This window comes from Leptopilina heterotoma, unplaced genomic scaffold (assembly GCF_015476425.1).
Source record: "Leptopilina heterotoma isolate Lh14 unplaced genomic scaffold, ASM1547642v1 Lhet_92, whole genome shotgun sequence".
Lineage (NCBI taxonomy): Eukaryota > Metazoa > Arthropoda > Insecta > Hymenoptera > Figitidae > Leptopilina > Leptopilina heterotoma.
The window spans coordinates 2,294,709-2,318,499 of NW_025111199.1; the positions used below are offsets into that span (position 1 = coordinate 2,294,709).

The 23,791-nt window shown below is 26.5% G+C and overlaps 1 protein-coding gene across 1 annotated transcript in view; it reads left to right on the top strand.

Annotated features, from left to right (window-relative positions):
* Positions 1–3,415: 3,415 nt before the first annotated feature.
* Positions 3,416–23,791, top strand: part of LOC122511957 (laccase-5-like) — a 77,939-nt gene continuing 57,563 nt past the window's right edge. Inside the window, exon 1 of the mRNA XM_043627534.1 lies at positions 3,416–3,944. Coding sequence (XP_043483469.1) covers positions 3,791–3,944 — 154 coding nt within the window. The 5' untranslated portion in view covers positions 3,416–3,790. The remainder of the gene's footprint in view (positions 3,945–23,791) is intronic.

The following is a 23,791-nucleotide window of genomic DNA, read 5'->3' on the forward strand; positions in this document are numbered from 1 at the left end:
TTTTTAGAATTTAAAATAACACGAAATAAACAGTAATATATTTTTAATAAATTTTTATAACTTGAATCTTCAATGATAAAAACAAATAATTTAAAATCCTTGCAATTGTTTAATATCTCAATAAAAAAATATATAAGAATTGGCTATAATAAGTAATGGTTATTTTGAGAAAATTAATTTTTTAATTTTATTTAATTAATGTTGTAACATTAGATTAACTAAGGAATAAAATAATTTATTCTCTTCTATAAAATAGTAAATAAATTGTCATTTATTAATACATAAATTTTTTTATGTTTTTGAAATGTAAAATTAAAATTACTTTTTCTGCGATATTATTAATGTGTTATTCCTGATTTTAAATATGTTTCCATTTTTGTTTTCTGAGAATTAGAATTTGTAGAACATTGCTAAAACACTCGATCTATGTATGATCAATTATGCAAACTTGACTGGTTATAAAAATTAATTCTTATCAGTGTAATAATATTTGAACTGAAATGTCTTCCGAATTCGTGTTTTTACCAATACTAACTTACATAAGGCAGTGGTGCCCTCAATTGAAGAAAAATTTTTCATGTTTCGTTTTAACACTAATTTTAAGGTGTACAAAACACATTTTTTGAAGGTATGAGAAACTTTAAACTACTTTCCTGTCGTAATTTGTTTTTTCTATATTCAAATATGCTCTTTGATTTCTTATAATACCTGATAATTTATTTATTAAATAAACATAATTTTTTCCTTTATAAAATAAATTTTTTAAATTTAATTTTAATTTAACTGACTCTAAAGAACTTTATTTTTAAATAAATATTATTTTATATACGATTATTCATTTCTAGAATTTTCAATTAAAATTCTTTTTTAAGTCAATTGTTTTTTAATAATTTTTGAAAAAGTTCTTCAAGAATTTTTAAATATCTTTTGTTTACAATTTAATTTTACGAAATTTCGATTATTCTGACAATTTTCAATTAAATATTTATTAGAAATTAAAAACTTCAAATAATTTTAAAAAATTCAATTAAACTTTAAAAAAAAATAATTCTACAGAATTCTTAATTAAAAGTATGAAAAGTTCAAAACAAAGATTTTAATGCTTTCAATATTCAATTATAATCTAAAATTTTAACTGAAATTAATTTTTAATTCAATATTTATTAGAAAATTCGATATGAGAATTCAATAAATATTTTATTCAATAATTCAATGTTTCTTAAAATTGAATTTTCATAAAGAATTTTAGCAACAAATTTTTAAATAATTGAATTCTTTTAACAAATTTTAATAAAAATTTTAAGAATAATTTCATTTTTCGAGAAATTTGATGAAATATTGTCTTAAAAATAATTAAAATTCTGCCAAGAATTTTATTAAAATTTTTGAAAATAATTGAATTTCGAAGAAAAATTTTATTTTTTATGTAGAGAATTGAAATTTTTACGAGAACTTTTGTAAATTTTTTAACATAATTAGATTTTTGCGAAGAATTTTTTAACTTTGGAAAATAGTTGAATTCTTGAGACGAATTTTATTAAAATTTCTTTTTAAATAATTGAATTCTTTGATGAACTTTTATTGAAATAGTAGACATTTAGAAGAATTGAATTTTGACAAATTTTTGAAATTATTTAAATTTCTGCGAAGAATTTTATTAAAATTATTTTTAAAAAAATTGAATTGTTACGAAACATTATTAAAATTTTTGAAAATAACTGAATTTCAGAGAAAAATTTTATTATTTATGTAGATAATTGAAATTTTGGCGAGAATTTTTGTAAATTTTTTAACATAATTGAATTTTTGCAAAGAATTTAATTACTCCTGAAAATAATTCAATTCTTGAGACGAATTTTATTAAAATTTCATTTTAAATAATTGAATTCTTTTGTAAAATTTTATTTAAATAGTAGACATTGAAAATAACTGAATTTTGACAAATTTTTGAAATTATTTAAATTTCTACGAATAATATTATTAAAATTATATTGAAAGAAATTGAATTGTTACAAAGAATTTCAATTAAAATTTTTGAAAATAATTTAATTCTTTGAAGAAATTTAATTAAAAAATGTATTGAAAATATAGGCAAAGGTTTTTAAAATAAAATTTCTTTGATAAAAAATTTTTAAGAATAATGGCATTTTTCGAAGGAATTCCATTAAAATTGTATTGAAAATAATTGAAAGTCTACGATGAGTTTTTTTATTTATGAAAATAGTTGAATCCCTGTAAAAAATCTTATATTATTCATAAAAACATTTTTTAAATAATTGAATTCCTGGGAAATTTTTATTATTTATGAAAATAATGAAATGTTTGTGATAGAATAATGTTATTAAAATTTCTTTTTAATAAATTGAATTCTTTTATGGATTTTTATTAAAGTACTAGATATTAAAAATCATTAAATTGAGGATAGTTTTTGAAAATAATTAAAATTTTGCCAAGAAATTTGTCTTAAAAATTTTTGAAAATAATTGAATTTTGGAGAAGAATTTTAAGATACTTTTGAGAATAATTGAATTTCTGTATTAATTTGAAATTGCTTCAATTAGATTTCAAGAATAAACACAATTACTTTAGAATACAACAATTTTCCAGGACTTCGATCAAAATTCCCTGACTTTTTCAGGTTTTTTCAAGGTTTATAAAATTTCCTAACATTTCCAGGTTTCCAGGTTACGTGGCAACTAACAGTTTTTAATATTAAAACTTGAAAAACTGTAAAAATATAACTATCAATTTAGAACCAATTTGGGTATTAAATCGACATTTGGTTCCATTTTAATATCTGACTTTAGCTCTAATTTATAAGTAAATATGTGTTTAAAATTTCAGAAGAATGTTTACTATTTTTATTTAAGGGACTAAATGTAAGGCTACACAAAAACTTGAAGAAATATAGATAGAAAGTTGAATATGCCAGCTATGAATAAACGAACTCTTTTCATTATCTTAGTTTCAACGTGTATGCATTATTATTATAACGTACTAAATTTTTCTTTTTCAATTGTGTAATTTGTACAATAAGTTTACAATATGTGTGAAATTAAATTAATAGGATTTGCAGTCAGTTCACCTACAATATTTGAAAGTGAGCGTGAATTGTTGAAAAGTTTTTCTACAGAGGAACTGCTATAAAGTTGTTTTCTTTAAAAATATATAATGGAACTGCTATAGGTATTTTATTAAATCATTTGACTTTATGGAAAAGTAATATTATTGTAAGTTGAAAACGGCAACAGCTTTAGGAGTTGACAAAGTAGATTCTAGAGAGGTGAAAGATTTTATAAGTGAAGCCAATATTTTAATGACGTGTAAAACGTATTTCCAGTGCAGATATACATTTGAGTAAAGCCGAAAGTGTAATTCCTTGGAGAACGCGTTAACATAGGAAACACTACGTCTGAGGATATGAACGGGCCACTTCTCCGTTCGCGTGGCATATTTGAAAAGGAGGTGAACGCGCGCGTGAGAGTGGTACCATTGGATAGAGAATTGGGACAGAAGCCAATAGTGAGTAGCGAAGGTGGAGCGATAGGTATTAAATAGGTGTGCAACAGCATCGACGAGTTGAGTTATAAGATAAATCAGTTTCTTTTTATGTAATTATTAAAATTTTTGTTCATAGTGCTCCAAATTTAATGGTGTTATATAGTTCTTTTTTGTGAAAACAATAATAATTGTTTTGTGAACCACCAAATAAAAAGTGACAGTTGAATGTTTTTAACTGTGGGTCCTAGAAATCAGTTCCTGTTAAGATAGTGATATAAACTATTGGAAAATGGAGTTAACGTTAATAAAATTTTTCAACATCTTTGGTGGAGGCAAACCACTTGAAAATAACATTATGTCCACAATATTTCTGATTTTTCTTATAATCATTCCATCTTTAGAAACAACACATGCCGTAAATTCTAGCACAAAAAGAAAGAAAGGTGAGTGACCTTGCAATTTGACTGATAAATGTAAGACAATCTCTTATTTACCCTTTCTTCAATTTTAAACATATCAATTTAATTACTTATATTATTTATTTATGTACATATACATATATGTAATAATTAATATAACTAATTTCTTATTTTTAGATAAATTAAATTTTTCAACCAATATCAAAGTAATTAAAAATTTTATTAATAAATATAAGATAAATTTTTCAAGTCCTCAATACGTTCCACACCCTAATTGTTAATTTAACAAAAATTAACAAAAACAGCTTTAATAAATTCATAGTTTGGTTTACTTTCTTCTTTTTTATTTTCCTTCACTCCAATTCTAGTATTTTCATAAATTATAAGCAAAGTACTGCTATAATCATAGATTATAACAGGACGTCTATGATGAAAGTATTCGCAAGAGTGAAGTGCTTGCAAAAAACGTGTGTCTTTAGGTGAAGCACGTTTCATTATCCACAACCGCGATATAAAAAAGAGAAGGGGAAACTGTGTGAGTGAGAGGAAATGTACTACATCATCTCAAGCTGTTCACAAATGAGAGTTTGTTCAATTTAATATGAAAACAATAATGTATATTAAAAGCAGTTATGCAAATTTTTATTTCCTATAACGGGCAATGTCTTTAATTTGTCTAATTTTAAATTCCCCTCGAGTCAAAGTTAATTAAATTTTATATAGTTTATTTAAAAGGAAATTTAAAAAAAGAAATTACTTCCAGTTTATAAAAAAATTATTTTTATGTAAAGAATTATCCATATTTGTATTATTCATAATTGTATCAAATATCTTACAATTTCCTTACTGAATGCTTTTATTTTTAAAAAGATGCAATTATTTTCAAAAATTTTAATCTTTGGAAAATATTATTATTATCATCGCTAAATAATTTTCCTTATATTTTTAAAGAATTTTGGAAACACTTTTTTTGATCGTATCAAAAGATTTTAAAGACGAAATAATTGCAATGGGTGAAAAATATCTTATTGTTGAATATCTTGAAATTGTTTATCATAATAATGAACATATGAAAAAATATTAATTAACTAATATTGGAAGTTTACATATTTGCGACCACGAGGATATTTTAAAAACTAGTGAACTGACACATATTTTAATTATTATATAAAATGAAAGTAGCGTAGAAAGTAAAGTGAATGGGGCTGGACGGGGTGAACAAGTATTTTAATTGCAACTTCCTCTTTTTGTTAATTTTTTTTTATTTTTTCTAAAATTGTAACGTAAAAAATTAAGCATTAATTTTAATATTGCTTTTTTTTAAAACAATATTTTATGGCATTGAAATCTTATTTTTAGATATACATAATAAGTCTGGATTAAAATATGGTTTATATTATATTAATTTTATAGGAACTAAAAATACTTTTGTATATTTAAACATAATATCTCAGTTATGAAATTATAATATCTGATATTTTAAGCCTATCCCCAAGCAAAAATGTCATTTACGATAGATACAGTATTTCATCAGTACTGGGGTGCCAGCAGTTGCCTCGCCCGTACTGTTCCATTACTGGCTAAGCATTCTTTCTTTACTTTTGTAAATTCTTGAAAAATATTTTTAATTTCTACTAAATCGTTAATATAAAAATAAAATAAATTTTAATTAAAAAAAATTTTCTTTTCTAAAGGTGTGTTAATTTTTTTAATTTTTTAAAATCCAGAAGTATATTCTATTGTTAACATTTTTAAACCTTTCGATTATAAATAAATTAATAACTAACCTAAATAATAATACATTTTAATAAGTAAATTTTAACTAAAAAAAATTTTCTTTTATGAAGCTGCGTTAATTTTTTCAATTTTTTAAAATCTATAAGTTCATTCTATTGTACAAAATTTTAAATCTTTTGATTATTTCATACAAATCCAAATTTTTTAGAAAAAATGCCTTTAAAGTTATTAACCTAATTTTAAATCTCATTTTTAATGCAAAATTACTCAAAACTTTAATTACTCGAAAAGTGTCATCATTTAATGTTGTGCTATAAAAAAATTATTTGAATAATTTATTTTTGTATTAAAAATAAACCTTAACCCTCTGCCTACTGATGTGACCGTTATATCGTTCGAAGTCGTTTATTTGGACGTCTGGTGGGGACTATGGAAATTACATTTAACACCGCTAGAGTGGGGATAAGTTGGAGAAGCAAAGTATATTAACGTACAGTAATATAGATTTTACAAAAAATTAATGTAATTGATAATAAATAAATAAATAATATTATTTTTAAAAGTGTTCATTTTATAGGTATTAATTCACCAAAAAACAATTTGTTTTTTAAATGAAAAATTTTAATTAAAAAGTTCATTTTTCTTTACTCTTAAAACCCAGAAAAAATGCAGATGGTCTAAAAATATTAAAGTAGGGAAATCAGGGAAGTCAGATTTCCAAAAGTATATAGTAAAAATAATTAAATTTCTAGAAATGCTCCTAAAAGGTTTTTGGTGTTCTCTAAAAATATTGAAAACCTTAAATTGTCTTTTAACTTTTTTTCACTTTAAAAACTTTAAAAAGTCAATTCTAATTTTTAAAAAAATTAAATTTTTGCATTTCCTTAGGTAATTTAAGTTTTGAAGAACTTTCTGAAAATATTGAAAGAATTTTAGGGTTCGTACACAAACTAGGTAAGGCATATTTTGAAAAATTTTGACCACCCCCTCCCCCCATCGTAAGACACTTTCTATACATTAGCGCCATTTTTCTGCTGTTCGTAAGGTTTAACTTGACCCCCCCTCCACCCTTAAAGCCTTACATAGTTTGTGTATGACCCCTTACTAGAAATTTTTTAAAAAAATTAAATTTCAAAAGCTTACAAATTGAAATTTTTTAAAATTGGTATTTTGAATAATTGTAATTAAAAATTATAAGGAAATTTTTTTAAATGAATTTTTAGTCATACTTTTTTCAAAATACTTGAATTTTTAATGTAGGTACATTAAATTGAAAATTTTTTGAATAATTGTTTCTTCAAATAAAATTAAAAATAATCGAATTTTGGATAAGTTTTAGTAAATATTTATAGAAATAATTAAATTACAGGAGAGGTTTGAATTTAAAATTACTGGTCAGCTGTAAAAAGTTTTTTATTTATTAAATTGAGTCAGGAATTAACCCTTTCTCCGTTGTTTTAGCCTAGTGCGTCTTAGAATTTTCCGAGAAAATTTACTTCTTATGATTCTACTTGATGGCATGAAACAAATTTTTTTCAGAAAATCTTACCGTACCCTTGTCAGTGCAACGCAACTCTTATTTATACAGTAATCATTTTAATAATTATACTATTATTAATTTTATTCTTCTCTTTTTCTAAACGAAGGGGAATTTTTTTCAGTACCTATACATAAAGTATAATAGATTTAGTTTGATTGGTTAATCGTATTCTTATATAATCTATAATGCAACGCATACATGAATAATTCGTTGAGCCATGAAAAGCTTTGCAATTTCATATTATATTCTCAACAGACATATTTTTCTGCGCTTGTGAGAAACGTAAAATTTAATTAAATATAATTATTATATTATAATATTTAGTATTTCTTCTTCTTAAATGACTTTAGCCACTGGCAACTGTCAGAACAATTAATATTTATTACTATCAGGGACTATACTTCAACAACAAAATATCATGAAATTTTATTTAGGGGCCGTCCATAAATTACGTAAAACATTTTTTTGGGAAATTTGACCGGCCCTTGTAAGATATCCAGATTGTCCAGTTTGAACAAATTTCAAATTTAACCCTTCTTTTGAAAATGGACATTTGGTTTTTTTAGCCTTAAAATAAAGTTTAAGCTGTAAATTACGCTTCTTTTACTTTTCCAGGTATTATTATTTAATTAATAAAAATGATATATTTTATAAACAAGTGAAGTGAGGATGGTCATTAAATTTCGCAATCAGTGATCCCTATATAAAGTATTTTTGCCTAATTCTTACCAATATACTTATTTAATAATAAATATCTCAGAAACAAAAAGTCTTTCTCTTTATTTTAAACATACCATTTGAGTTGAAAAAATAATAATCAATAAATGAAAATATTTTTCATTTTTATGGTTTAATTATTTCTTATTTATAAACTATTTATTTAATAATTTGTATGACAAATAAAGTTGAGAGAACCTTCATAGATATAGCTTTTATCGATCAGCATGTCGTTTCCTTACCCGTGTAGAAAAATCTTCTGGCGCTTGAAATGTATTTCTCATAAACAACCTTTAAAATTTCGAGGCTGCATTAATATTTACCATTTTTTATATTTATAAATATTTATTAATATATAATAATATTCTTAATATTTAATGAATATTAAATATAATAAAAGCTGAGCATCGCCAGAACTTGCCCAAGAAAGACCTTCCAGACTGCGACGTACACCTTATACCTATACCTATATGGCTAACACCAGAGCTGGGTCTGTCTAAATATCCCACACTAGCTACGGTCGGATTAGTAGCTGAGCAGCACAAGAATTGGACCAAGTTTGAACTTGCAGACTAACGATGCTAGATGCTTTCTAGTTTGCACCAAAACACTTTTCCACACGAAATATTATATATTATATTATAGATATTTTATTATAATTTGAAAATAATTTTTTACACTAGAAGATAACATTTAAAAATTGCTTTATAATTTTAAACTTTATTCAAAAATTAAAATAATAATTAAATATTTTTAACTTTACAATTTTTTAAAATTTATTTACTGGTGTATTCCACGTCAGTTCAATACAAAAAATTTTATTAGGTTTTGGGATTCGGTTGAAATTGGGTAGATTATATCCTCTGGTGGTAATAAATAAAATCCCCAAGCGATTTTAAAAAATTTCAAAAATTGGCGGACATATTGGATTTTTAATTTTTTTGTACTTTTTTTTGAAAAATATATATCTCTGCTTGTTCTTAACGGATTTTAGTTTATGACCTCTTAAATTGTTCGTATTGAAATATACTTTTATTTAAAAAATTAAAATTAAAAAAATTATTTAAATTTTTTGTTTAAAAAATTAATTTAATTTTTTGAAAAGCCATAGAAAAAATATGCTACCTTCAATTTTGATCATTTTTTTACCATTTGTAGCCATAAATGTGTTGAACTTGTCCTGAAATTTTCATCGTGGGACAGCCAGTAGTTTTTGAGAAAAAAATAAAACGTAAATCCTCGCATAGCGCTGTAGCGCTCAGTTTTAATGCCGCACGATTGTAAATGGAATTTTAATGAAAGTACGAGTTTTTATTAACCCTAGAACTAAAATATGATTTTTTTATAGACTAACGAAAAACTGGGGTGTTTTGGTACCCCAGATTTGAAACAATTGTAAAAGTTTTCCTTTTTTGTAATTTTTTTAATTTGTCAAAAATGTGGCTAATTTAAAAAAAATTAAACGGATTTTAAAAGGTAAATAGAGACAATTTTATTTTGATTAAGGCAACTTGAAAATTTAAATATTATTTACAATATATACAAATGTTAAATGATTTTAAAATAGAATCAAAATCATTTATTACAAAGGAGGTTTCTATTTTTTACGGGGGAGTTTCCGAGGTCTTACAGTTTTTCTTTATTTACCTTTTAAAATCCGTTTAATTTTTTCAAATTAGCCACATTGTTGACAAATTAAAAAAATTACAAAAAAGGAAAACTTTTACAATTGTTTCAAATCTGGGGTACCAAACCACCCCAGTTTTTCGTTAGTCTATAAAAAAATCATATTTTCGTTCTAGGGTTAATAAAAACTCGTACTTTCATTAAAATTCCATTTACAATCGTGCGGCATTAAAACTGAGCGCTACAGCGCTATGCGAGGATTTACGTTTTATTTTTTTTCTCAAAAACTACTGGCTGTCCCACGATGAAAATTTCAGGACAAGTTCAACACATTTATGGCTACAAATGGTAAAAAAATGATCAAAATTGAAGGTAGCATATTTTTTCTATGGCTTTTCAAAAAATTAAATTAATTTTTTAAACAAAAAATTTAAATAATTTTTTTAATTTTAATTTTTTAAATAAAAGTATATTTCAATACGAACAATTTAAGAGGTCATAAACTAAAATCCGTTAAGAACAAGCAGAGATATATATTTTTCAAAAAAAAGTACAAAAAAATTAAAAATCCAATATGTCGGCCAATTTTTGAAATTTTTTAAAATCGCTTGGGGATTTTATTTATTACCACCAGAGGATATAATCTACCCAATTTCAACCGAATCCCAAAACCTAATAAAATTTGTTGTGTTGAACTGACGTGGAATACACCTACTAGAAAAAAATTATTTTGTAACTTTTTCATTTTTATTATTTTTAACCAAAAATTTATATCAACACTCTCAAAGCATGCTAGAATATTAGAAAAAATAGTCCTTTACTGTTACTTAAAAAATAGATAATTTTTATGAATTTTAAAATTAGTGCGTTTTCGGGTGTAAACATATATGTGTATTTTTTTAAACAAACGCTAAGAAAATTGTTTATTATTTAAATAAAGATAAAATTGAATAGTTTATGTTGATTTATTTATTTTTAAACAAATATTTAAAATCAGTCACAAGGATTTACAAAAATCAAAAAAATATATTGTCATCAAATTCTTAATAATATTAAAAAAATCGTTTTTTGTATTTTTTGAAATAACTTTTTTCTTTATAGAAATTTTAATTAATTATTATCCAAATTACATTCCTGGCACGAAAATGAATAAATATAAAATAAAATAAAAAAAAATTATACATTTTACCAATATCCATCAAATTAATCCGTATAATTTTATTGTTAAAAAAAATTCATATTTTTTTCATTATTATTTGGTGTTATTATTATCAGAGCCTAATGGACCACACATTTTTTAAATTTATCTAAAAATTTCGCAGTCAAAAATTTTTTCCCAGTCTGCTTTCCGAGGGTCAACTAAATTTATTTTTCTTTATACATTATTATTTCAGCAGAAAGTTATTAAAAAATTGTAAGAAAAAATAAAATATTTTTATTTTTAATCATTAATTAAAATTACAGTCAGGTCTCCAAACTGTAACACTTGAAACTGCGACAAACTTCGAACTGTAACAACCAGTTACGCCCACATGACTTGAAACTGTAACGTGACGTTACGAGACGTCATCAACTATCAGTGTCGTACTCTTAAGTAGTCATACTTGTATTTATTCTTACCATGGGCAATGTTACACTTTGGAGACCTGATTATATTTTCATTTTTCAACAATAATTAAAATTATATTATATATTGTACCTACATGGGAAAAAGTTATTTCTTCCAAATAATCGATTATCTGAATATTATAAAATTTGTTTAAGCAAAACTTAGTCTAAATTTTTAATTGTTAAATTAAATAACTTCCTTATTGCACTTAACATTTTACTAGTGATAATTTTCAAATAGTTTTTTATTTATAATAAAAAGCATAATAAGATTTTAATAAGAACCAAAGTATTGTTGATATTAAAAGTTCAATTTTGTTTACAATATTTTAATTTGTTTAAATAATTTATTTTTCACAAAATTAGAAAATTATTTTAAATAATTATTATAAGATTTAATAAAAATAAGAAATAAATTATTATTAATCATATGTGAATGGCCCCATATATCTTTCGTTTTACGAAACCTTTTCTTTGAATCTAAGAAATTTTTTCTTTAAATAAAAGAAATAAATTTTTATTTAAATAAGCAAATTTAAAAAAAAATATTTTTCTCGTATCTCTTTTATTATTTTTAACTAACTAATTAATATTATTATTATTAATATTCTAACACTTAGAGTTAAGATTTTAAAATCCTGCACGAACGAGGAATTGAACCGTAGACCTCGAGGACACAAACTGAACACACATACCGCATAGCTCTGCAGGCTTGGAAGGACCTTGGAAGGACCTTGGATGAAAGTTTTTATTTATTTTTATTTTATTGAATATATAGACTTTATATATATTTTAATAAATGTAAGGTTGATAGAAAGATGCCTAGAAAGAATGGTTTCATTGATTTAAAGAAATATTTTTTTGATTTAAAAAATGTAAACAAATTTAATCTTCAATTCAAAAAATGATTTTAAAAACTATTTCTTTATTTCAAACAAATCTTTTTCCAGGGTGTACGGCTGAACAATCAGCTTATTGATAGTACTAAGCCATAAGGGAAGCATCGGCACTACACTAGCATTTTCCATTTGGTAAATGTTAATTTTCACATAGTGTTTTGTATGAAAATTCACTAAGAGGATTTTGCAAAAAAAAATTTACTCTTGTCATTAACAATTGAATATTTTTACTACTTTGTTTAAAAAGTAAATTTCAGAAGAAATTGTTAACAAATTTTTTTAATGGTTCAACCGTCATTATTTTTGTCTTCAATACAAATTTCAAATAAAATTTTTAAACCTTTCCGAATAATATTCTGAAGAGAAAAAATGGCACACATTGAGAAACAACTAAAATAAATATTTTTTGATACTGCGATACGAAATAATTTACACGTAATACCGTTATGCACTTGCGCTGCGATATAATTTTCTTTTAGAAGATTCCCAGCTTAGAATTTCCGTACAGGATCCTCAAAGGATCCCGTGCAGGAAATTGGGACAATGTTCCTGTGCAGGTTCCGGTGCAGAAACATTAGCTATCAAAGTTTTATGTAAAGGTTCCTGTACAGAAACGCTTGCAGAATCCTACACAGGAAAATTTTTTAGATTTTATATGTTAAACAACATTTGACTTTATATTTCAACATGTTAGGCACCTATAACAATATTGTACAGAAAAATGCATTGCGAATTCGAGAAGCTTATAGAAAACTACTGCGCAAGATGTTAAAAAAGTAAATAAATTGATTGTGGATCCTTTACAATTAAGTACATACATACAATTTACAAAAAGCGCAAAGGATCCTGTACAGGAACCATTACATGAAATTTTGATATCTAAGGTTCCTGCACAGGAACTGTACAGTTCCTACACAGGAACCGTTAGGGATCCTTTGAGGATCCTGTACGGGAATTTTAAGCTGGAAAGTACAGTCGTGCTCAGGAATGCCTTCTGCGGACGAACGTGTCACACTCGTATGTTCCCATGGAAACATATGATTGCGACACGTTCGTCCGGGGAAGGCATTCCATTCTTGAGCACGACCGTACCTTGAAGTCTTTTGTTCTCAGCGCATGCTATGTCTGTATTACGTGTGAATTATTTCTTACGCAGTATCAAAAAATAGTTATTTTAGCTGTTTCTATGCAAAATCTTCTTACATAGTTTCAGAAATTTTTACTCTTATATCTAAACAATAAATTTTTTTAAATTAAATAAACTGAATTTGAACCAATAATTTCTATAGTTTTAAAAAATACCATTGAATTTAGGGAAGACTGGGGTAAACCTTTTTCGAAATACATATATAGTTTTGTCTAATTTCAAAAAGATTTTATTAAATTTATTCTGAAATGTGAGGAATACACTCGGGGTAAACTCGCTCGCGTGAAGTCTGGGTAAAGCCGCTCATTTAGTTTTAATTTTAAAATTTAGAATAAAATAATTTCACGTATTATATTTTAACAATAACAAAATTTATGACTTGTTAAAACCAAAATTGTAACTACATTTCATTTTCTCATAATAAAATATAGCATTATTTAAATCCATAGTTATAATTCATGAAACCTATATATTTTACCGATCTGAAAAAAAGTGATCAGGTTTACCCCAGTCTACCCTACTTAAATAATATTTATTAAATATAAACAAAAAATTTGGTTTTCTAAGTATAAGGTTAGGTAAATAATGTAAAAATGTTCTTAATCGCTTTTAATTAATAAAAGCCTGAAACATTTTCATTAAATATGTAATGTTAAAAGAGAATTGTTTAATTATATTAACAACATAATATAAATAAATAAGAAATAATATAGATGAAGGAAAATAAACGAAAACATTCGGACAATTAATTTTTAAAAGTTGATTTGTCAATTTACTCGAAACCGTGAAATTCCCAAGATTCCATGCTTCATTGAAATGTACTCAATTTCAAATTTATGTTCTAATTACAATTTTTTCTTGTACCCCTAAAAAACGAGTTTATGGGATTTTTCAGTATTTTTTTCTCCTAAATCAGACGTGCTAGAAACTTCTAATTAGGCTTAAATTAAAACTTTAATCCTACACTGCAATACCAATATCCGTAAGACTTTAAAAAAATTAAATTTCAAAACTTTTGAATGTGACAAAAAAATTTTTTTTGGTCACTTTAACCCTATTTTTTGAAAAAAATTTAATTTTTAGGAGTCTTACAGATATGGGTCTTGTAGTGTAAGATTTAAGCTTTAATTCAAGCTGAAATAGAAGTTTCTAGCACGTCAGATTTAGGAGAAAAAAAACTGAAAACCCTGAAAAACACGTTTTTGGAGCCTTTACTCCCACTTTTCTCAAAATCCTGACGGGATCTGCAATTTTGGAACTCGGGATCGTATTCAGCGCACAAAAGTACATTGGAAACCACTCCGAGATCTAAAAAGAAGAAAAAGTCTTATTTTGTGGACCTGGGTTACAAATCTGAAGTCAGATTTTCAAAATACAACATTTCGGATCCAATATAGAGGTCATTTTTCAAAAATTGATATATTGTGACTGAACATCGCGTGTCGCAGCACTTTTCCACGAACAATATTTTGTTACTTAATTTTAATTCTTAACTTTTGAACTTTCACCAGAACGCGAATGCATTCCTTGATTATAAGAATTACACGTTACTTTAATTAACGTAAATAAAGACTGTATAAAGTAATAACGAAATATTTCTGGTGCACATATTTGGATGTGAATCAGATATTCAAGAGTACCAGGAAGGGGAAAACTGTTCACTGTTTTGATCCTATCAAAAGTAAGGTCATCGTAAGATTGACTGTGACTTCCAAGAAATAAAAACTTGTCATTTTTCCATGTTTCGGCATTAGTTTTAACGAATTGAATTCTTGATAATTAATTGATGTTTATGAATTTGCATATTTCTTTATGCGTAAAAAATAACTTAAAACATTCGGTTTTTATCCGAATAGTTATTTGGAATACAATTAAAACCAATGATATTAATTAAATATCCTGGCGCTAAATGAAAATAATTATATCATTAAAAATTTAATAAAATAATTTACAGTGTAGATAATTTTTTAATGAAACCTATCTGTCAAACGATAATTAACCTCATTGTCAATTTAATTTTATTGATCCTACGTTATATAAAGTAATTAATTATCTAAAAATAAAATTACCGAGAATTTCTCGGTCTTTTTTCTCGGAACTTTTTCACATGGGTACTATTAATTCAGGTGATTCAGCATATCGATCTAGACAATTAGACCAAGAAAAAGACAGCTTCTGAAGTATTAGTAAGTCTTGGTATCCTCAAAAAATAGGACCATTTATTTAATGCTCTGCACTGAAAAACTTTTGATAGAACAGTTCCGCTATTGACTGTTGTGCAGCGCTACTTGACATTTAAACTCACAGCTCAATCAAAATTGGGCGAGTTGCTCTCTTAAACTGGACTACCAATGGCGTTGAGTGAGCGGCTGCTTGACAGATAGTTCGGCAGCTCTATCAAAAAGGAGAGTTACTCTCCCAAAACTAAAGTGAGATGTGCGTTTCTTTTTAACGCAGTATTTCAGCGCATTGGGCGAACAGTTCTGCCAACAGTTTTTTAGTGTGGCACAAACTCTGACTCGACTTACCTTACATAAAAAATGAAGAATGAATTAGAAACAACTGTTGATGAATCGCCGCCAAATACGAAGCAGATTGTTTCATCTATAGCTTTTATGATTATTGTAAGAATTGCGAGACAGATCATGATCTTGAAAATGCACCCGATAATGTAGTGCAAGATCTGGTATTGGAAATATATACCCTCATCTGTTATTTGATGATGTAAAACATTATATGCTAGCAAATATATAGATTAATACATTGCAAAAGGGTTGCATAGTTAAATCACGGTCTCAAGAAGTTATATAATATAGATGTTGATAAAATTTTTTTTATCTTCCCAACTGTTACCCATTAACCTTTAAAGTGCTAAGTGTTGAAAAATCACGCTCAGTGCTAACCCCGGTCTGTCAGACCGCTATTCCTTTTGACAGTTTTTTAGTCATTTATAGTTTTTAAAAGAGGTGTATTCCACGTCAGTTCAACACAAAAAATTTTATTAGGTTTTGGGATTCGGTTGAAATTGGGTAGATTATATCCTCTGGTGGTAGTAAATAAAATCCCCAAGCGATTTTGAAAAATTTCAAAAATTGGCGGACATATTGGATTTTTAATTTTTTTGTACTTTTTTTTGAAAAATATATATCTCTGCTTCTTCTTAACGGATTTTAGTTTATGACCTCTTAAATTGTTCGTATTGAAATATACTTTTATTTAAAAAATTAAAATTAAAAAAATTATTTAAATTTTTTGTTTAAAAAATTAATTTAATTTTTTGAAAAGCCATAGAAAAAATATGCTACCTTCAATTTTGATCATTTTTTTACTATTTGCAGCCATAAATGTGTTGAATTTGTCCTGAAATTTTCATCGTGGGACAGCCAGTAGTTTTTGAGAAAAAAAATAAAACGTAAATCCTCGCATAGCGCTGTAGCGCTCAGTTTTAATGCCGCACGATTGTAAATGGAACTTTTATGAAAGTACGAGTTTTTATTAACCCTAGAACTAAAATATGATTTTTTTATGGACTAAGGAAAAACTGGGGTGGTTTGGTACCCTAGATTTGAAACAATTGTAAAAGGTTACCTTTTTTGTAATTTTTTTAATTTGTCAACAATGTGGCTAATTTGAAAAAATTAAACGGATTTTAAAAGGTAAATAAAGAAAAACTGTAAGACCTCGGAAACTCCCCCGTAAAAAATAGAAACCTCCTTTGTAATAAATAATTTTTATTCTATTTTAAAATCATTTAACATTTGTATATATTGTAAATAATATTTAAATTTTCAAGTTGCCTTAATCAAAATAAAATAGTCTCTATTTACCTTTTAAAATCCGTTTAATTTTTTCAAATTAGCCACATTGTTGACAAATTAAAAAAATTACAAAAAAGGTAACCTTTTACAATTGTTTCAAATCTGGGGTACCAAACCACCTCAGTTTTTCCTTAGTCCATAAAAAAATCATATTTTAGTTCTAGGGTTAATAAAAACTCGTACTTTCATTAAAGTTCCATTTACAATCGTGCGGCATTAAAACTGAGCGCTACAGCGCTATGCGAGGATTTACGTTTTATTTTTTTTCTCAAAAACTACTGGCTGTCCCACGATGAAAATTTCAGGACAAATTCAACACATTTATGGCTGCAAATGGTAAAAAAATGATCAAAATTGAAGGTAGCATATTTTTTCTATGGCTTTTCAAAAAATTAAATTAATTTTTTAAACAAAAAATTTAAATAATTTTTTTAATTTTAATTTTTTAAATAGAAGTATATTTCAATACGAACAATTTAAGAGGTCATAAACTAAAATCCGTTAAGAAGAAGCAGAGATATATATTTTTCAAAAAAAAAGTACAAAAAAATTAAAAATCCAATATGTCCGCCAATTTTTGAAATTTTTTAAAATCGCTTAGGGATTTTATTTACTACCACCAGAGGATATAATCTACCTAATTTCAACCGAATCCCAAAACCTAATAAAATTTTTTGTGTTGAACTGACGTGGAATACATCAAGACAACTATTATAAATATTTTTTACTTTTTAACAAAAAAAGTCATTTCTGTATTATGCATTTATTTATTTTATTAATGCAGTCTATGAGAACTGTCAGTTGAACTAGCTGCGCGTCAAGTTGCGCAGACGTCACTCATGGGAATATACTGGAATATACTTTCACTTAAAGCTAACCCCGGTCTCACAGACCGCTATACTTCAAATATTTATTTATATTACAAAATTTAACGAATAAAAATTTTTGAAAAAGTTGTCTCCTAACAGATTTTTATAAAATATGAAGCTACTAAAAAGTTCAAGTTCTTATTATACCTTGGAAAAAAGTTACAAGCAAAGAAAATTTTAATAGCGGTCTGTCAGACCGGCATAGCACTTTAAAGGTTAAAATAGAGCATTAGCTGAAAGAATTAGAAAAACCTCTGTAAAAATATTAATGTGTATTGTCTGTGATCAGACAATTTAAAACATTTAGTAAATTAGTAAACAGACATTTACAGATAGTAGAAGGCGCTTGATGGAAATGAAATGGATCAATAAATGTCTCTTTTATACCACAATTGCAAAAATTTATATACGATACCCTTAACAACTTGTGACCTCTATTTGTTTTATTATTTCTCCTTCATATATAAGGTGCCCCAGTCATGGGTGTACATATTTATGAGTTGAAATCTTTGTCAAAAATTAAGACGAAAAGTTCTTTGAAGTTTTTCAAAATATTGCATTGTTTTCAAGTTATTAATAAATGAAAGTATTCAATGAAGCGCAGGAGAGAGAGGAGCAGTAATATAGAATAATCACTCCTTCTGCCACTGACTGTAATGAGCTGCGTTTCATTGGATGCTTTCATTTATTAATAACTCGAAAACAATAAAATATTTTAAAATACATCAAAGGACTTTTGGTCTTCATTTTGTATATAGATTTCAACCCATTAACCCCTTGGCTGTCGACGAGATTTCCACTATTTGAGCCAAAAGTATTAAAAAAATTTTAATGGATTTTTATAAAACTTGGTATCCTACACGGAGAAAAATGGAGTTTGAAAAACTGGGAGTCAATATTGAAAAAACAGGACTCAGTCCAGTAAAAGTACATTAATTCATTTCCATCAAACATCTTAGGGTATTGCGTATAGTGTATAGAGGGCCTTAGTTCCAAATGTCACTGTAAAGAGCATTGAAACACAGGCGAAGATTATAAGGCGCGCTGCAGTGTGCATAGTAGAGCAACTGGACTCAGTCCTCTACTTCGAAACTTTCACAATAAAGGAACGCAGGCGCGTAACCTGTCAAAATAAGTGGCCGACGCGACGCGAAGAGAGTGTTTCCTTTTATTCGCTTCGTCAATTTTATATAAAAAGAAACAATAACCAATCATTAAAAAAAAGAAAAATATATTAAGGAAGTACCCTCGGAAATAGAATTAACAGCGAGTTTTTGATGAAACTTGGAATAATGGTAGATGTTGGTTTAAAAAATCTGCCCGCGCAAGCGCGGACACATTCTCATCCGCGCTTCGCGCGGGGGCTCGCTTCGCTCGCAAGTTTCAGCGCGCCTCGGGGCGCGCGAATATTGATCGTCGCGCTTCGCGCTCCGGCGATTATTTCACACGTCGCGCTTCGCGCTCCGTGTGTTGTTGCGCGCTTCGCGCGCAAATGGCTCGCTTCGCTCGCTGTGGTCTGCAATTGTTGTGCATTATTTGTGTTCTTATTCTTGTTTCCTATTATGTGTTTTATAAAACATTTTTTTTCTTAAAGTTACTACGACTTTAAGGATTACATTCTTATCACATGTTTTTGTTTGCTGATGATTGCGAGATTAAGTGGATTGAAATGTATATTTTTGGTCTTGATGATTAAAATTGTAAAGTTATTTTTTATTATACTAACTCTCTTAGCAGAAACATGATTTGCAGAAGCAGCTAAAATATTCTTAAAGTATTAGTATCAAGTTTTTTGTGTAGTGTAGACCGGAGCGTAATGGCTAACTTTTTTTATTGGCTAATTACGAGATTAATTGGGATTAATTTTAATTTTTGGGATCGTTGAATACGATTGGGAAATTATTTTTATTACTACTTTTCTTTGTAGAAACATGGTTAGCTGAAGAAACTCCAAATTTTAAATAATTTGGTACCAATATTGGTAATAAATCGTAATTTGGATCTCTTTTAATTCCGTAATCAGGCCTACTTTAGATCCTTTATTTTATAGTGGAGTTAGTAAATAACGATTATTTATCTGTTTAAACAATTGTTGAATTGTTAAATCTTTTTAATATCTTATTGCCTAGCCTAGTAAGTTATTTACAAATTTAGAAAAATTTATGTTTTTTGGCGCTTCGAATGGGGTGATAAAACATCAGGAAAATTATTTATTTAAACAATAATTATTAAATCTAAATTATAATACTGTAGATATATCCATATAATTTTACATTTATTTATTTGTTTTTATTACTATACATATTTACATTTTAAATTCATGAAGATTATTTGTTAGGTAAGTTTTTTTAAAATTATATCATAAAGGATTTTATAATACGCATATATTTTTACTTAATTTTACACAGAAAAAAAAAGTCTTAAATCTATGAAGGACTAATTTTAAAATCAGGCTTAATTTTAGTCTGTAACGATATTTTAGCCTCATGATTAACTTAAGAGTACTGTTAACACGCCTTAATCTTAAAGCAATACATATTTATGACTTATTTTTATATTTAAGTCTTAAATGTAGTCTCAGCGAGACTAATAGAAACTTTAAGAACTCAATAGATAAAATGAAGTCGATATGTAGACTAGTTTTTAGTCCCCTAGCGTCTATAGTCCTCTGGAAGGGGAGACGCGCTTGGGCGTGATCAGGTGACGTGTCATTAGTTGTCACGGCGTTGCCTTGAGTGTACGTGTTTTCTTCGACCATAGTCACCTGTAGATTTTGATATTTTTGTGTATCGAATAAATAAATAAGTTTTTATTATATGAAGTGCAAGCATAGTTACACTGAACTGAAATGAATTTGATTCAATAAACCGATTTCTTGTCTATTATTAAATAATGATTACTTATAAGGTACATGTTAACAAATGTCATCATGAAAGTATATGAAAAATTGGACTTCAATAATAAAAAATAAATAAATAATTTCATTTTATTATTTTAAATAGTTAATGTAACTTTTCTTACAGATGCTTCTATTATACAATCTGTTACTGGCATCTCCTGAAACTGCAATAAAAATAGTAAAAAAGCAGTAAAATTAACCAGGTTTTCTTTATGTGTAAAACTCTGACAAGAATTATGATGCATATCTTCTTCTAAACGTTTTTTATTTAGAAAATATAGTTAATAACTATAATTTTATATGCAATAGAAAAATAAATTTGAACTGTATTATTTACTACTTTTAAGTATTTAAGAAAGCTTTATTTTAGTCACTATTTTGACTTGCAGAGTAAATTGAAGTTTAAAAGGAAACTACTTTTAAGTCCAATTTTTGGCTATCGGCTATTTTTAAGACTACATAGCGACATCATTCAAGCCTGAGTACCGACTTTTTTTAAGACTCTTTTTACAAACTAATTTTAAGTCTAGGATGACTACTTTTTGTTACATCTTAAAATTAGCTCGTTTGTAGACTTTATTCAAGAGTTTTTTTTTTCTGTGTATCAGTATTAATCACATATTTATAGATATTTATAGAGCATTAAATGGGGTTTCAAAATCTGGTCACGTGGTTACAGAGAATTGAATTGGATAGAAATTATCAACTTAACAATAGAAAAAGAATTCATTAAGATTGCGGACAAAAACGGAATTGGTTTGGAATTTAAGAGCATAAAAGTGCCAATCCAATTTAACTCACCCCTTATTACTGGGAAGGTTCTAGGAACACCTGCTTTCCCTCTTTTTCCATCTAAATTTGTTGCTAACCAAGGATTGCAGGTGGTAATCAGAGTTAACTTGCAATGCAAATAAACTCTGCTTTCATCTTATTACATCCTTAAAAACCCTTAGTTTTAAGAATTTAAGAAGGTCTAAAAGATCGATTCGGGAACCCATGTATTAAAAATTCTTTTTTGTATTTTTTTCTCAATTATTTTAAGTAAATGCATTATATCTCCAGAATATTGTGTTAAAATTAAAAGTCAATCGGAGCTAAATGGACAGATTTAAGAGTATTTTTATTAAAATATTTTAATAGTTGCAGAGACACCTTTAAACTTTGAATAACTACAAAACCAAATAAGATATAAAAAATTTGTTTGTTACTAAACATTTGTAGTATCATTATTAATATGGTCAGGATTTTGTCACCCGAAATTAATCCGGATAAATACGAACTCTATACGGTTTGTGAATAACTAGTGAATCCGGAGTTGGTCCGATGAAGTCCGAAACTAATCAGTTAATTTAAACTAGTGATTCCGGAATTTATCCGCAACATTGCCATTTATTCTCAGATTTTTATCATCTGGAATTAGTGCGGACAATTTAGTGAATGTTAATAAAATGAGAAATGAAGGGATTTCAACTTCCAAAAAATTTTTAGGTAATTTATGGATGGCCTCTAACGATACATAAAGGTTTAAACGCGTTTTTCTCAGAATAACGTTTTCTGAAATGGAGGACACTTCATCTCTGAATCTATTGAATTGATTTTATTAAATGCTAGGTCGTTTGATTTTTTAGCTTGTCCTGTATGTGAATTCACCAAAAAATAGTCAAAAAATTAAAAAAAACATTTTTGTAGACTAGAAATATAATAAAAAAAGATGGTATATTTTAAAACAAAATATTGAAACATATGCAATTTTTTATTTTAATCGATTTTTCAGTAAAGGTGGTGGATTTATATGCAAGACACTTTCCTTTTTTAGAAAAACAGTTTGAATTTTTTGCTTCAGATTTGTCAATTTTAAGATGAACTGTCCGTCATTAGACAATTAACTTTTTAAAAGTTCGAATTTGATTTTATCTGTAGATTATGATATTAAAGGATAGGACCAAAAATTGAAATGTAAAACAGGGCCAGACCAGCCCAACTGCATTAAAAAAATTTCACTAATTTTCTAAATAGTTAAAACTTTTATAAAAATCTGTAGTTTACAACAAAACAAAAAAAAATTTTAACCGTTTTTAAAAATTTTAAACTTTTGTTATTTTTTTGCATAAATAAAATATTAAAACATTTATAAAAAAAATTTTTAGTTCAAAAGCAGTTTACAATAAATTAATGTCATTTACAATGATTACATAAAATTGTCCATTCTTTAAAAAAAAACATTTGCATGATTGTAGATTTAAAAATTCAATATTTTCAATAACAATTTAAAAAAAAGTCAAAAAAAATTTTTTTTTCTTAAATGTTCGTTGGTTTTATTGTAAACTAAATGTTTTTATAATAGTTATAAGAATTTAAAAATTCAGTAAAATTTTTTTAACACAGTTAAGCTGGCCTGGCCCAAAAACTTAAAAAAAAAAAAAAAAAAAAAAAAAAAAAATTTCTATGAAAAAATGTTGTAGAGGAAAGTTGTTTGTATTTTTCTAATCTAAAGTAATATAAAGTTAAAAACATTGAAATTTGAAAAAATTGAATTTTTAAATTTTTGAAAGTACTGTAGTTTGTGTAATTTTCGACGAAAATGGCTGGCTAACGAACTCGATCTGTATTTTAACACTAACTTTGTGCATGCAAAGTTGCAAGTTGATACAATAAGTTTTTCAAAAGTTATCGTGGCGACACCATTGTGTCTACAGACAGACACGAAGACAGACATACGGACAGACACTTTTTTTAGACCATGTTTTTCGGACTCAGGGGACCCCAAAACGTCGAGATTTCATGAAATTAGCGAAAGTCAATTTTCGACCAAAACTAATACTTTCTCATATGATGAGAATGTAAAAATTCGATTTTCAGTGATATTTTAGGATTTTTTTAGTTTTTTTTTGACCATTTAAGAGACTATAACTTCGAAAATTGAGTTTCTATGAAAAAATGTTGTAGAGAAAAGTTGTTTGTATTTTTCTAATCTAAAATAATATAAAGTTAAAAATTCTGAAATTTGAAAA